General features: G+C 47.4%; 1 protein-coding gene across 1 annotated transcript in view; it reads right to left on the reverse strand.

Moving 5' to 3' along the window:
* Window positions 1-5663: 5663 nt before the first annotated feature.
* LOC111966895 (semaphorin-3G) overlaps window positions 5664-15538 on the reverse strand; it is a 17521-nt gene continuing 7646 nt past the window's right edge. Inside the window, exons 2-10 of the mRNA XM_023991847.2 lie at window positions 14758-14872; window positions 14578-14647; window positions 14209-14353; window positions 11836-12067; window positions 11625-11716; window positions 11367-11408; window positions 10996-11221; window positions 9324-9457; window positions 5664-8536 (exon numbers count right to left, since the gene is read on the reverse strand). Of these exons, the coding sequence (XP_023847615.2) occupies window positions 8042-8536; window positions 9324-9457; window positions 10996-11221; window positions 11367-11408; window positions 11625-11716; window positions 11836-12067; window positions 14209-14353; window positions 14578-14647; window positions 14758-14872 (1551 nt within the window). The 3' untranslated portion in view covers window positions 5664-8041. The remainder of the gene's footprint in view (window positions 8537-9323; window positions 9458-10995; window positions 11222-11366; window positions 11409-11624; window positions 11717-11835; window positions 12068-14208; window positions 14354-14577; window positions 14648-14757; window positions 14873-15538) is intronic.

Genomic DNA, 15538 nt, shown 5'->3' on the forward strand with positions numbered 1-15538 from the left:
AGCATCAGGGTCAGCGCACTCTCAAATGTTGTTTTTTGCCTRCATTGTAAGCCTGCCACACACACACTATATGAAACATTTATTAAACATAAGAATGAGTGTGAGTTTTTGTCACAACCCGGTTCGTGGAAAGTGACAAAGAGCTCTTATAGGACCAGGGCACAAATAACATTATAATAATAATCAATAATTTTGCTCTTTATTAAGCCATCTTACATATAAAACTTTATTTGTTTATCGAAAATTGTGAACAACTCACCACAGGTTAATGAGAAGGGTGTGCTTGAAAGGATGCACATKACTCTGCAATGTTGGGTTGTATTGGGGAGTCTTAAATCATTTTCCACACAGAGTCTGTGCCTGTATTTAGTTTCCTTCTAGTGAGGGCCGAGAATCCACTCTCACATAGGTACGTGGTTGTAAAAGGCATCAGTGTCTTAACAGCGAGATTTTCCAAGGCAAGAAACTCTGAGCGCTGCACAATCAAGAAATCTGGCAGTGGCTTCTGATTAAATTCAATTTTCACACAACTGCTTGTTACAATTTTGATGAGGCTCTCTTTTTCAGATATCGGTAAGTGGACTGGAGACAGGGCATGAAAGGGATAATGAATCCATTTGTTTGTGACATCCGTTTCATGGAAAGTACTTGCGTAATTGCGCAACTCACTCAGGTGCTTCGCTATATCACATTTGACATTGTCCGTAAGCTTGAGTTCATTTGCACACAAAAAATCATACAATGATGGAAAGACCTGTGTGTTGTCTTGTTAATGCAGACAGAGAAGAGCTCCAACTTCTTAATCACAGCCTCAATTTTGTCCCGGACATTGAATGTAGTTACGGAAAGTCCCTGTAATCCTAGATTCAGGCGAGAAAAAACATCACCCAGATAGGCCAGTCGTGTGAGAAACTCGTCATCATGCAAGCGGTCTGACAAGGGAAAATTATGTTCAGCAAAGAAAACTTTAAGCTCGTCTCTCAATTCAAAAAAACGTGTCAARACTTTGCCCCTTGATAACCAGCGCKCTTCWYTATGTTGTAAAAGCRTTYCATYGTCGRTGCCCYTATCATTGCATAYTGCAGAAAATACACAAGAGTTCAGGGGCCTTGCTTTAACAAAGTTAACCATTTCACTGTAGTGTCCAAAACGTCTTTCAAGCTGTCAGGCATTCCTTTGGCAGCAAGAGCCTCTCGGTGGATGCTGCAGTGTACCCAGGTGCTGTCGGGAGCAACTGCTTGCACACGCGTTACCACTCTACTATGTCTCCCTGTCATGGCTTTTGTGCCATCAGTACAGATACCAACACATCTTGACCACCAAAGTCCATTTGARGMCACAAAGCTGTCAAGTACTTAAAAAATATCCTCTCCTGTTGTCCTGGTTTCAATTGGTTTGCAAAAAGGTTTCATCGAGTTGTGAGATAGTACTTTTGCACGTATAACACACTGTGGCTGAAGAAAGGCACTACTCCCAATATAAGTGAACCCCAAATCAATGTAGTTCTCATCATATTTGCGCCTCTTCGATGGTCCAACATCCCTGTCTGTTGTTCGGTGCTTCCCCGGGTAAGGGGGCAGTAGCTCTTCGGCTGCATCAGATTCACAACTGTCAGTGTCCATGCTAGCTGGGCTAACAACAAATGTAGAATCACTCACGCTAGTGGAATGTGGTCGTGGAAGCAGAACAACTTGTGTCGTCGACAGGTGCAGGTGTAGTACTGTTGGTAGTATTATTTAAAAGTATTGCTTTTAAATCTTTTAATGAATTTTTATCTTATTAACACTTTGTTCTAGCTAGCTATTTGTGTAGGTAGCTATCAAGTAAACACAATCGGGCCTTACTTTTTTTAACCATTTATCAATTTTCGAGCAAACGGAATGAGCAGCAGCCACGTTTGGCTACATACGGACCGTAGTGGAATTRGCTCGAGAGAGTAACGGTTAATGTGATTGGATATTAATTATTTGACTAGGKTACCTGTATTTGACATTGTGTTGTTATTTCGCTAGATGGTTGAATTTTATTTTTGGCAGTGAAATGAGGCTACTCAGGCGAGAAAAAAAACTCACCTAAATGTATATCCCCGTTGGAAAATATAAATGGACTGTTTGAAAATGTGAAGAAAATTATGAATCACATTTTTATTTGGCGTACCCCCGACGSCATTGAGAGTGGGTTGACCCTGGGGCTAGAGGGGGTACGCAGCTGGAGGGTGAATGTTTGAAGGGGTGCGGGACCATAAAACGTTTGGGAACCACTGCTCTAGTTGATCGATTGAGTCTTTTCGTTCTTATTTTACTTCCACAGGTTTGGGCCAGTCTACTCCGCCTCTATGTCTGTGTGTCTGAGTTCCACCAGAGGAGAGGTCAGGTCTGCCCCTGGCTCTGTCTGCCCCTGGCTCTGCTGGCTGCTGTGGAGTGTCAGTCACACAAACTGACTGTCAGACCTAGGACTCTGTCCCCATCTCCTGTGTGCCAGAACACGAGGCTGTGAGTTTGACTGCAGGTTGGGGCTCGAGACTGAAATCTGATCCGGGAACAGACTCCTCAACTCCTCTCACGTCTGATTAAGGTGAACACTTTAAGGACTTAAGAGACTACACAGTTGTCAAAGACTGTTGGGCTGTTTGTATTGGGCTCTGTGGATGTTGGTCTTTCTCCCTGGTGTATTTTRATTGATTACGCTGTAGAACGACTGACTGACTCTTGTTAAAGCGATGACTACTAGGGTTTTTAACCATGCCAAATGAAGCTATACTCTATGGTAAGCGATGGCAAACAAAACATATGACGGCGTGTTGTTGCAGATCAACGTGCCGGTATTTGTAGACCTTAATAAACCACAATGTGAACATTAGTCTGAACATGGCACATTCATGGAGCAGCTGTATCTCTTATTAAYACAGCATCAACAGACAGGGTGTGTTTGTCTATGAAACAACCAACAGTTACGAGTGTATTTGAGTGATGCTTGAGTGGGCCTGTGGTTGTGGGATTGTAGTGTTTTATAAGGTATTGGGTTTATGTAAAGTGTGTTTGTGGATGTTATACAGGGATAGTGGTTGTGTAAGTAACCCGCTCCTGAAACTGTTTGCTTGGACGTTAAGACGTGCGTCACTTGAGTGGGTTGAGTCTTGACGTGATCTTCCTGTCTGGGGTTGGCGCCCCCCCTTGGTTTGTGCTGTGGTGGAGATCTTTGTGGGCTATACTCGGCCTTGTCTCAGGATTGTAAGTTGGTGGTTGAAGATATCCCTCTAGTGGTGCGGGGGCTGTGCTTTGGCAAAGTGGGTGGGGTTATATCCTTCCTGTTTGGCCCTGTCCGGGGTATCATCGGATGGGGCCACAGTGTCTCCTGACCCTCCTGTCTCAGCCTCCAGTATTTATGCTGCAGTAGTTTATGTGTCAGGGGGCTAGGGTCAGTTGGTTATATCTGGAGTACTTCTCCTGTCTTAGCCAGTGTCCTGTGTGAATTTAAGTATGCTCTCTCTAATTCTCTCCTTCTCTCTTTCTTTCTCTGTCTCGGGGGACCTGAGCCCTAGTACCATGCGTCAGAACTACCGGGCATGATGACTCCTTGCTGTCCCCAGTCCACCTGGCCTTGCTGCTGTTCCAGTTTCAACTGTTCTCCTGCGGTTATGGAACCCTGACCTGTCCACCGGACGTGCTACCTGTCCCAGACTGCTGTTTTCAACTCTTAATGATCGGCTATGAAAAGCCAACTGACATTTATTCCTGATTATTATTTGACCATGCTGGTCATTTATGAACATTTTGAACATCTTGGCCATGTTCTGTTATAATCTTCCACCCGGCACAGCCAGAAGAGGACTGGCCACCCCTCATAGCCTGGTTCCTCTCTAGGTTTCTTCCTAGGTTTTGGCCTTTCTAGGGAGTTTTTCCCAGCCACCGTGCTTCTACACCTGCATTGCTTGCTGTTTGGGGTTTTAGGCTGGGTTTCTGTACAGCACTTCGAGATATTAGCTGATGTACGAAGGGCTATATAAAATAAACTTGATTTGATTTGATATTCTGTAGGCTTCTGTTTTTCTCAGAAGTCCTTTTCTGGCCTGTTTTAGTGTACATTTGAGTTGATATGTCTTTAACACAATGGAATAGGTTGACAATTGTGCACTGAGGGTTATGGTCCAGCATATCACTATACAACATCTCCACAGCATCCATATTAGGAAATCTCTCAATACGTTATGGCTTCATCTTCTAACAGTGTGCGAGAGGCTCTATCCCACCCTAGCACCCAGGCTTCCTCAACAGAGGGAAACGCATTGAAGGAGACGCGCACCTGTTTAAGCTAAGCCCTGGTGGCAGCTAATGAGCTGTGACTGTAACCGGTGTGCAAGGCTGATTTGTAACGAGCTAAAGGCTTTAAGTGAAATGGCTCCAGCAGCTGGAGTTCCCATCACCCGCTGCTGCATGGCTAAAGGGGGCTTATGGGGGATGCTAAGGCCCTTTGACGAAGGCAACATTGTACCACTCCGGAGCTTTCTTTCACACAGTGGAGAATGACGACAGAATTGGCTAGGGTGTCTTACCATTTCAGGACAGGCTTTGTGGATGTGCTCAGGGTGTCAAGGCGTTTAGGTGGTTGGGGTTGGGGTTGGGTTTATGAGAGCAGGCCTGTTGCAACACCGACAACAAACTCCACTGCTTCGAAGCTGTTATCCAGATATTACTGTGGCAAGTATGCTACAATTACATGCACGAGTACCTTAATTGACAACGGTGAGGGCTGGGGTTCGCCAACTGGGAGTTGAAAAGAGTGACCATAAAAGAAAATCTGACATTGGGAAAAAGCAAACATAAAATACACCGAAACCTTTGCAGGTGTACAAACCGTATGTTGTTGATTTACACTCAAATGGTGCATGTCTCTATGCTTAGCGTTGTTAAAACAGATGGTTGATAACTAGAGGCTCATTTCTAGGCCCTTTCGTATGTCTTCATTGCCAGTGGACAAGCTCTGCTTTGGCAGCCGTGTTTATTCACAGAATAAAATGGGTCTTTACAGAGTAAAATGGGTCTTTTCTTCTCCCCAAACCAATTGTTATTTTTACCCCAGACTCAATCCAGTCTCTTTCAGACTCATTGAGACGTTGCTCAATGATAGCGTTTAAATTGATTCGACATGCTTCATTAGCCTGCTCCAAATAGAGCCAACAACAGACAAAACATTGAACACTGCACTGCCAGACGACAAACAGACAAACTCAAACACAAAACAGCCGCTGATCCCCAGACACAAATACGTACTGCAAACACATGGATGCACGCAAGCAAGAATGCATGCGCGCACACACACACACACGCGGGCGCACGTGCACACACACACGCGAGCATGTGCCCTCGTTCACGCACACACACGCACACACACACACACACACACACGCACGCACGCACACACACACACACACACACACATAGTCTGGTCTGTCTGAGTGATACAGGATCCCTGGCTCAGAGATCAACAACACCCCACACCTCAACCCCCACCACACCCACAACTGCTCGAACCCACTCCCTTAAACCGCACCCAGCTCCACAAACCCACGGCTCTTAACGCCACCGCACCAAAGCTCGCCACCCTAAGAGTTTTTGACCACAGAAAGACGTCTGGGAATCAGAAAGAGAATGCGGAGTCAGAGGTTTTACGTTAGAAACAAAAAACTGTATTAATATGTTAAATAGCATACACTTACACCGCATGCAGGAGAGCTCATTAAATAAGACATAAATACAGCAAACATTTACATTAGGCCCTATAAAAGAGACCCCTCCAACGAGTTACAAACCACACATATCAACGACTGGAATTCTCACTTTGTTACAGTTCAACATTGACACTTTGAACACAAAGTATGTCAGAAACACAATTTTTTTCTTCAAACTACTGCTGATAGTAGCTGCAGGATGGAGCGCCACAAAAATCTAAAAACAGGCAAAAACAAATGACATTTTGGCAGCAAAAGCTTTTTCATTGTTTTATTCATATTCACTGTACTCTTTGTGTTGATACCCCTTGAATACTGTTTTTTCCCATAGCTGTGAACCATAAGCTTTTGGGTTGTGTGGAGCATTTTCTCTTTTATCCAAGGCTATATTAATGGCTTTTTTAAATAACCAATCAGAATAAGACCTGGTAGGCCTCTGCATAGCGAACCGCTCACGGCAGCCCTAATCTACTCAAGTCATCAACAGTCGAAACATGATTAGATGGGACGACTGCTCGAGATATAATGCTTTATCTCATGTTAACTCATTGACACACCAATCATGAACTAAAACGTTAGGATTTAGAAATAATTGACAAAAAAGGCCTAGGGGACTTGGGCTATTTAACAACGCTCTCTGCTCCGTCACATTCTGGTTGGTTTAGAAGATACGATCAGACGCAATATTTGGAGAGAAAGCAACAGGGCTCACTTTTCTCAAACTAGGAAAATAAACGGAAAGATTGAGCGACGCTTGTGTTACATATTCTGAAGTCACTCTCATAGGCAGGAAACAACGTGCCACATTCCCAAATAGTTACTTCACACAAACGGATTCCGGATTTTTACAGAACTGGGTGTTGTGTATACTGGCACTTCAAGCTCTCCTTTTTTCGCCAGTGCCCGTATTCCTCCACCACCCTTTCCTTCTCTTCTTTTCTTTCTCTTCCTCCACCTCTTCCTCCTCTACAGGCACGTTTGTATGCCAGTGAAAGCAACCAAGGCATGGGAGCAAGTGGGAGTTGTTAAACTCCACACTTCTCCTGGCTGCCTTCGCAAGCCAACCAAGGAGGATCGCATAGCTGTCCCCTGAACCCCACCCACCCACATTAACCCAACTCATTTAATATCCCTCCACCATCCATTGTAAAAAAAACACCCATACTGTCTACGACCCCATTCACTGCCCCCTATTCTTTATTTAGAACCCAGCCCAATTTCCTACCCTCACCCCTGTCCCATCCTCCTTGTCCCTTCACTCCTCTGACCCCCCCCCCCCCTTTCCCTACAACCAGTGCCCTTGAAAGGAGAGCTTTCAGCGATGTCTGTCAGTGAAAACATTGTCTTTTAACAACAGAGCGAGAAAGATCATGGCTAATCCTGTATTTAAATAATGAACCAGTGTTTACAAAGCACCAGGGGAACATTCAGCCAGTGCCAACGACCCTTTTATTCTTCTATTGTCAGGAACGACACAACTAGGAATGGTGGGAACTGGAGTCTAGCTGATAAAACAAAACAGGCCTTTTCTCTGTTGAACCGTCAACAATCGTCTCACGAAAACGTTCAGTTGAAGCAATGCTCCGGCGCGTTGTTATGGCTGAGTGTGTGATGGACGATGTGTGAGTGCACGTATGTGTCCACRCAACGCTGCATGCTTGAGAATGTACTGTTACGGTTGTGAATGACGTTCGGGGTGATGGGATTACACTGCTAAACACAACGGCGCTTCAGTGTTCTAGAACCTCTTTGAAGGCAATACTGTGCATGAAGTGAGCCACGGAACCCTTTTTAAAAAATTCTATTAAGCCCCATTTCTTCAAGAAGAAGTATGATGAGGTGCAGGGTAAGGCAAACAGACTGGAGATTATGTTTTAAGGGGTACATCATGTGGAATGGGCTCATGGAACAAAGAGAGATGGGCGCCATAAGGGGTCTAAGGTCATCAGTTGTAGCAGTCCAACCCCACACAGTATTTACAGCACGGTACAGTCAATCCATAGTCATATACAGAGTCACTGACGTTGCAATGGAGAGGAGGAGGGGTCCCTTGGTGAAAACAGTTGCGGGTTTCTTCATGAAGTCAATGAGAGTTGATGAGTGCCATGAGTCCCTGTCTCTCTCTCTCTCCCTCCTCCCCCCCGTCCACATCAGTCTCAACCCTTAACACTACAGTCTGTTGGCAGTGTCTCTCTTCCTGCAATACATGCAACTACCACCTCTTCCTTTRCTCTCTCAGTCTCTCATTAATCGTGTCATGCGGTCCTTCTCTCAGTCCTCTATTTCCTCCCCCTCTCCGTTCCTCCCTCCTCTCTACGGCTGTCGGCTGCTGACGTCCCGCGGCGTCCGGTTGCGTTCCCCGGAGCCCTTGTTGCGGGCCTTGCGTGCGCTGTCCTGCGCCTGCCGGTACTTGTCCAGCATGCTCTTGTGTTTGCGCCGCAGCTTGTCYTTGCACCACAACCTCTCGCAGTACTCCTCCACGTGCGGCAGGTTGGACGGGCCAATCAGCTGCATGATGTCCTTGAACCAGGAGCGCGGTTGGCTGAGGGGGCCGGTGCTCCTGTGAGAGTGGCAGGGAGGCCAGGCCCGGTAGCCCTTCGCCCCCTGGGGACCGTCGAGGGGGGCGTCGTCACGGGCCAGCAGCTCGCTCAGTGTGTCCCCTTGCAGGACCTCCAGAGAGAGGCGGGTGAGGGTCTGGGTGAAGCCGTGCTCGCGTGAGCGACACACGTACACACCCTCGTCCTGACGGAGCACACGGCGGAACAGCAGGCCCTGCTCCGTACGCATCACCCGCTCATCCAGCTTCACCTGAGAGGGAGGGAGGGAGGGAGGGAGGAAGCGATGGAGGGAGGAAGGAAGAAATATCGGGATAAGAAGAACAGATAGAAGAAAGAGGGGTTAAGTGAGATGGAGGGATGATGAGGTATGGCACAGAAAGGAAGGAGGGGAGGGGAGGAGGGGGATGGGATGGGGTTCAAAGTCCAAGCTGCGCTTTTTTTTTCTCTTTTCTCAGCTTGGGTGGCTAAGAAGAAGAATTTTGCCATGAAATTCATCAACTCTTGTTTTTTCGTCCGATCTCTCTGCCGGGGCATGTGTTCGTGCCAAAGCAAACAGGGCAGCATGTTCTCTCCAAATGAACAGCTGAGAGCCAACGATTATTTGGTGGGAAATAGAGAGCTGCTCTAATGCCTTAATACTGTACTTACATGCTTGACTGAAACACTCGTTTAAGCCTCGGGAAACCACAGAAACCCTGGCATGGGAGAAACTGGTGCTTTACTGTACATGTGACAGGTCACTGAGCAGGAGCGGACCTGACTTGACTCTCGCTCCTACTAAAACTTCCCATCTCTCAGCCTCTCTCAAACATCCCCTTAAATCGTCCCCTGAAGTACTGACTCGGCCCTCTCGTCTCAGTTTCTTCACTTGTTCTCTTTTTCTCTCATACCTCGTATTGCTCCATCTCTCGCTCCGTCCTCCGTCAGACTCTCTCTCTCCCTCTGCCTCCCTCTCTAACGCTCTCGCCATCCCTCCACCTCTGTCTCTCACACACTCTCTCTCTCTCTCTCCCCCTCCATCCGTCCCTCTATCTCACCTCCTCCTTGCGGTCGTCTCGTTGGAGCAGCCATGTGACGGTGGCCTGAGGGGAGCGGGGGACACACTCCAGGAAGGTGCTGTTGTTCTCTGCCCCGTACACAACCCTTTCCTCTGTCACATCCAGCCCCTCCACTGCAACACACAATAGGTACAATATGCATTAAAACACATACAGTTAAAACTGTGATCTGCAGAGCATGTTGTGGTCTCAAGTAGGCCCTGTGACTTTGGCCGTGCCGTCTTCGGCTATGGCAGACACTAAATCTCCCTTCTTAGCGCCTTTATTCAATGTTAGTGTGATACAATCCAAAACTAAACCACTCCTTGACCTAGGAGAGACCTTTCATCACCCCTCACGCACGTCTTCAGGTGAGCAAACACATCCTCCGCTCCTCTGACTGCTAAAAATGTCTGTCTTTTGTTCCCACCCTCTGCCTGTCAAGCGATGCTCCCCTCTCCCACACGATGACAGACCGACGAGGATCTGTCTTCTCAGCACAGGTGAGACYAGATTCGGTGAAGTTTCTCCGTAAACAAAACATTACTTGGTCAATTCAAAGGTCCTTCAAATGACGACCCTCTCCTTCAGCCCAAGATGTGTGTGTGTGTGTGTAATGTAATTTCCTATTCAGCATTACCAGTATGTGTGTGCATTTCAAGTGTGTTTCATACTCATCTCATCCCGTAAGAAACACGGACAAGGAAGCAAAATACAGCCCAACGTGTGCATGTTTGGGATCCTCTGTGTTTCTAGGTTGTGTTAAATGTCTGTCTACAGTATATACAAATGAGYGTTGTTTAACATAAAGCATGTTTCATGTTGCTATCCCTCTGGTTCCCAACAGAGGGAGAGACATGGGCATGACGCCTCAGTCAAACACAGCTTGTATTCCAGCTGATAACAACTTTCCTCTAGACCTGACACTGGGCTATACAATATAAACTACACATGATTTATGCTGGCCTTTGGTCGTTCAACCTATAAGCTGTTTACAGTTTGTGTCTTGTTCGCTCTCCCCTAAGCCAAAATCAGAGATCCTATTTATATTTCTTACTCTAAAGACCCAGGGTGCATCCAATGCACCCTATTCCCTATACAGTGCACTACTTTTGACTAGAGTCCTGGTCAAAAGTAGMGCACTATGTAGGGAACAGCGTGTCATTTGGGATAAAGACCCAGTGTTTGTCCTCCCTCACCTCTCAGAGTCAACTGCTTTTCAATGGACGAGTTTGACCTCTGTGACCTCCAGGAACAAATACCCTGGGTTCATTTCCGCTTGGCCACCATGACAGCCAGACCCCCCCCCCCCTCCCCCCCACCCCTCAGTATACACACCATTGTAATAACCATTTCTCAACAGGATATTAGCGTGCCCTACTTTCCCACAGGGGCACTTGGCTTGTTGTCTCAGTACTGTATCTAATTTTCACATACTCTATCATCTTCACTCTTTTTTAATTCCTTTCCACATTCCTTCCTTTTTACAAATCTTCTCTCGTTCTTTCCCTCTCTCTCTTCCTTTTTCTCTCCACCACCCCCTTTCTCTTTAAGTCACTGCCCCACACTCTCTCTGTCTCCCTCTTTCTCTCCCCCGATACCCCTTTCTCCCCCCACCCCCTCACTCCCTCATTCCACCCTCCTTTCCTCCCTCTCCCTCCCCCTCTCTCACCACTGAGGTTCTGTTCCATACACTGCAGGGCCGGGTTGCCGTGCCTGATGTCCTGGCGGCGATAACGACGTTTGCTGAGCGAGGTGTAGCGGGTGCAGGAGGTGCCGTCCCAGGCGCAGTAGGGATCTCTGGCCAGGCAGCATTCCGCACAGGCCTTACCATACGTCTCACACCTGTGGAGCCTCAGCTGAGCCACACCCAATGGAGAACCCACGAACAGTGCTTGCTATGGTGGGAAAAGGGATCAGAGTACAACCAGAGAATGAGAATGGAAAGTCTAGGCTATAGGATTTATCATAAAGTAGGCTTCAGTGCGTGCAGGCCTTCTCTAACTAAATGTGAACTGGGATAAAGAAGGAACATTTCCTCACCCTTTTTACTGAGATGTCCAAAGAGGTAATGGGAGTTGGCACCTTGATAAAAATGAGAATGTTACATTAAATTCGCATTCAGCCTTTGTGAAAGGGTTTGGCTTTGAAATATACAGTGGGGATATGAAGCGGAGGAGGAGGAGGAGGAGAAGGAGGAGGAGGAGGAATAGGGTAGAAGGAGGAGGAGGAGGAATAGGGGAGAAGGAGGAGGAGGAGGAATAGGGGAGAAGGAGGAGAAGTACGACGTTATCTAGTTACCTTAAAGACCTGCAGCTCCTCCAGAGTGACCTCCTCTGTGTCCAGAGAGTTGCCGCTGCGCAGGGCGATAACCTTCAGCACCGTGCCTATGTCTGGGGTCAAGGGTCAAAAAACGGTCAACTGAGCAATCACAAGACAAACTGGTTTCCTAACCAGTCACCACTATGTCTAACGACAGAAAACGCCTAAGTGTGAGATATTTGTGACTGACCTGTGCCTATGAACATGACGTCATACTGTCCATCCTCCGCCTCCACACGGTCCACCACGATTTGTTTGAGGCGGTAGGGCACGTTGGCCTTGACCAGCACAGGCTGCCCCATGGCTGGGTACACCGGGCGCCACATCAAGGGGTGCCCCCGGGCAAACTGGAGCACTGTGTCTGGGAAGTCCTTGGTACTGCCAAACTGTCTGCCAGGCTGGTTGGTTATTTTACTGGGGCACTGGAGACAGGAGGAGAGAGAGAGGAACTCTTAGGTCGTCATGTCATAAAAACATATGATTTGTCTGAAACGTAAAAAGGTTTTAGGGGAATGTGATAGGAATGCTTTATGCAGCGGCATTTTTAGAGGTCACTTGACATGTCATATGGTAAGTGAGGTCTGTGTTTTTCTGTGACTCCCTGACAATGTTTGYCTGGGAGTCACATTCAACACTGTGCTTGAGAAGATTTCGTCAAATCCTGACATAACACTGACTAACCGTTAGGCCTTTTTGACAGCGTTGAAACGTATCATTTCAGTTCATGTAAGTTGGAGTTGACATGGAATTTCACCACAAGACGCCTATTTAAATTCCTGAATTGACTGGAATTCGTGAGGAACTGATCCCAACTCTGATGTCTGACCAAGCAGTAACTAGGCACTTTAACCGCTTGCAATCACTGGTAAGAGCTACAGTAAGTGAAAACGGGTGCATTTCTATCTACATTTCATCTACCCTATCTACTAAGTGTGCACAGCCACTAAGCGCTAAATCACAGCAAAGTGCGCAATTACACAATAGCCTTCAGAAACAGTACAGTGTTCTCTGTTAGCGGTCGGAGATGACAGCCACATGTCTCCACAGTGCAAAGACAGAGGTAGCTGGCCAAATGGCACTCTATGGGCCCTGGTCAAAAGTAGTGCACTACCCCTATGGGCCCTGGTCAAAAGTAGTGCGCTGAGTGTACAAAACATGACAGACTGACCAGGTGAATCCAGGTGAAGGCTATGATCCCTTATTGACYTCACCTGTTGAATCCACATCGATCAGTGTAGATGAAGAGGAGGAGACGGGTTAAAGAAGGATTTCTAAGCCTTGAGACAATGGATTGTGGATGTGTGCCATACAGAGGTTGAACGGACAAGACAAAATATTTGGATGCCTTTGAATGGGGTGTGGTACTAGGTGCCAGGCACACCGGTTTGACTGTGTCAAGAACTGCAACGCTCCTGGGTTTTTCAGGCTCAACAGTTTCCCGTGTGTATCAAGAATGGTRCACCACCCAAAGGACATCCAGCTAACTTGACACAACTGTGTGAACCATTGGAGTCAACATGGGCCAGCATCCATGTGGAACGCTTTTGACYCCTTGTAGAGTCCARGCTCAGATGWYTTGAGGCTGTTCTGAGGGCAAAAGGGGATGCAACTCAATATCAGGAATTTGGTGTTCCTAATGTTTTGTGCACTCAGTGTATAGGGAATAGGGTGCTATTTGGAGCGCACCCCAGAGCCAAGTCAGTCAGCTCTATACTGATAGAGTCACTTAGGGTGTCTATGGATCATTGGTGATCKTCAGGAATGAGCAGACTGTAGCAGACTGTAGCAGACTCCACCAGCATAAGGAGAGTGTCAGTATAGGACCATTTAGATAACCCTGGTAGAGCCAGTAACAATGTGAGGGAGGGTAGACCTGGGGAGGGCTGAGCCRAGGCTGTGGGATATCAGAATGAACTACATCAAGCTAAAACCAGGCTCTGTTGGTGAATACAGCTAAAAGCTGGACAGAATCCCTGGACAGGAATCCAAGTGAGATTGCTTCTTCCATTGTGTCTTCTTCTCTTAACCTTTTCAGTGAGTTTTCATTAAAAGTTGTTGGAAGAGAGAGGGATGAGGGTAGAACCCTGAAGGACTTGATGGCAGGGGTTATAGTGAGGTTTCMCTCCCTCCTTCCCTCCRTCTCTCTCTGGGTTGTTCTGGGCCAGGACATTCTTCTTAATCAGGCCTGTGTGTGTGGAGTAAAACCACAGAGGTGCCGACTCTGCTCTGACACTAGGGCCCTAAATGAGGCTAAATTACAGCGATGCGGATGAGAGGAGAACATGAGACAGAGCTGCTGAGGGGAGAGGAAAACCAGGAGGACCAACAGAAACCACAAGGTCTCAGCTGGACTAGCTCTTTYTCCCTCTGTTGGAGTTTATCCCACTCTTTTATCCAACTCTCTCTTTCTCGCTCTCTCTCTCTCTCTTTCTCTCTCTCTCTCCGGTTTGAACACCTGCTCTCTCTCTCACACAAGCAGGCTGACAAGGAGGCTGAAATYTATTGCTATGGTGTAGATGCGGCACAGTAGCCTGCAGCAGGGTATTCTGAGGGAACTACTCACCACCCCAGGTCTTGGATAGGGTACTCTGCCCTCGTAKGCCCCCCACTGGTAGTCAGGTCCCTCCTTGTGCGCAAACGGCCCGTTGAAGGCTTCCCGGATGTCTGCCATACGATACACGCACACTGCAAAGCCCTGGAACACGTTACTAGGGGAAAGAGGAACGTTTAATGTCAGTGACTGATTTCGCTACGGTTGAATTCCTCTGTGGTACACGTTAAAGCTACAGACTGGGACTCGAAACACAACAAAATGGCCGCCCCGCCGCTTGTTTTGGTAAACAGCTGAGCGATGGAGCCGGAGAAATGTAACCACTCTCAAATTCCTAGACGGAGCTGTGGATGTGTGCAACCATGTGTGTGTGGAGCGCACCTGATGGTGCTGAAGATGGCGTAAACATCTGGGTTCTTCTCATCCTTGCCTCTGAGCAGGAAGATACCCTCTGGGAAATACAGAGTACTTTTGTGAGTGTGTTCAAATGTTGTGCCTGCGAGAGTAAATGATTTGCATAAATGATTTGTGCAAGTGTGCGCGTGCGTGTGTGTGTCTCACCCAGCTCGTCGAAGTGTGTGTTGATGCCATGAGGCCCAGGTACCGAACACACCAGTCTGGCCTTGATGAAGGTGCTCCATTTATTCACCAGAACTCTCTGTCCACCTGCGTCATTCTACAGGAGGACACAGACAACACACCACCATCACCGTGATCATCACCACCGTCACTAACACATCTCTATCATGCAGAGAACACACACACCATCCACGGAGAATATCCAAACACTCCATTCTCTGTAAGGGAAGAGAGCGAGCGACCGAGCGACCGAGAGAGAGAGACAGAGAGAGCGAGCCTATTGGCTCACACTGTCTAGACATACAGTATCATTCTCAATACGAGACAGACAAAGAACAACCATTATCTATACAGCAGCAGGACACATGAAAAGCAGAGCAGAGCACCTGTAGAGCACATTCACACAACACCACATTAGATCACAGGAGCACACGGCTAACTACCTCTGGCTGGCCTCTCCTGTGGGAAAGTTGGCTAGTAAGCCCTTCTATAACCACACGCTGGACAGCGGGGAGCCAGAGAGCACGGGTTATGGAGATATAATCACAGGAGCTTTTCTTCTCCTCCATACTGTATTGTACAGTATTGTTGTAGAGCTAGCGTACAGGCAGACATGGTTGTTTAATAGACACCGGGGCTGTGTAAGCTGTCCGGGATCAGATCAAACACAGATAATTGCTTTCTTGTTTTCTTGGCAGGATCTGGTTCTGGTGGAACTGATAATAACAGACAGTGTTTAACAATGCCTTGGGGAGGAGTACAG

The sequence above is a fragment of the Salvelinus sp. IW2-2015 genome, linkage group LG7, assembly GCF_002910315.2.
Source record: "Salvelinus sp. IW2-2015 linkage group LG7, ASM291031v2, whole genome shotgun sequence".
NCBI classification, from domain to species: Eukaryota; Metazoa; Chordata; class Actinopteri; order Salmoniformes; family Salmonidae; genus Salvelinus; species Salvelinus sp. IW2-2015.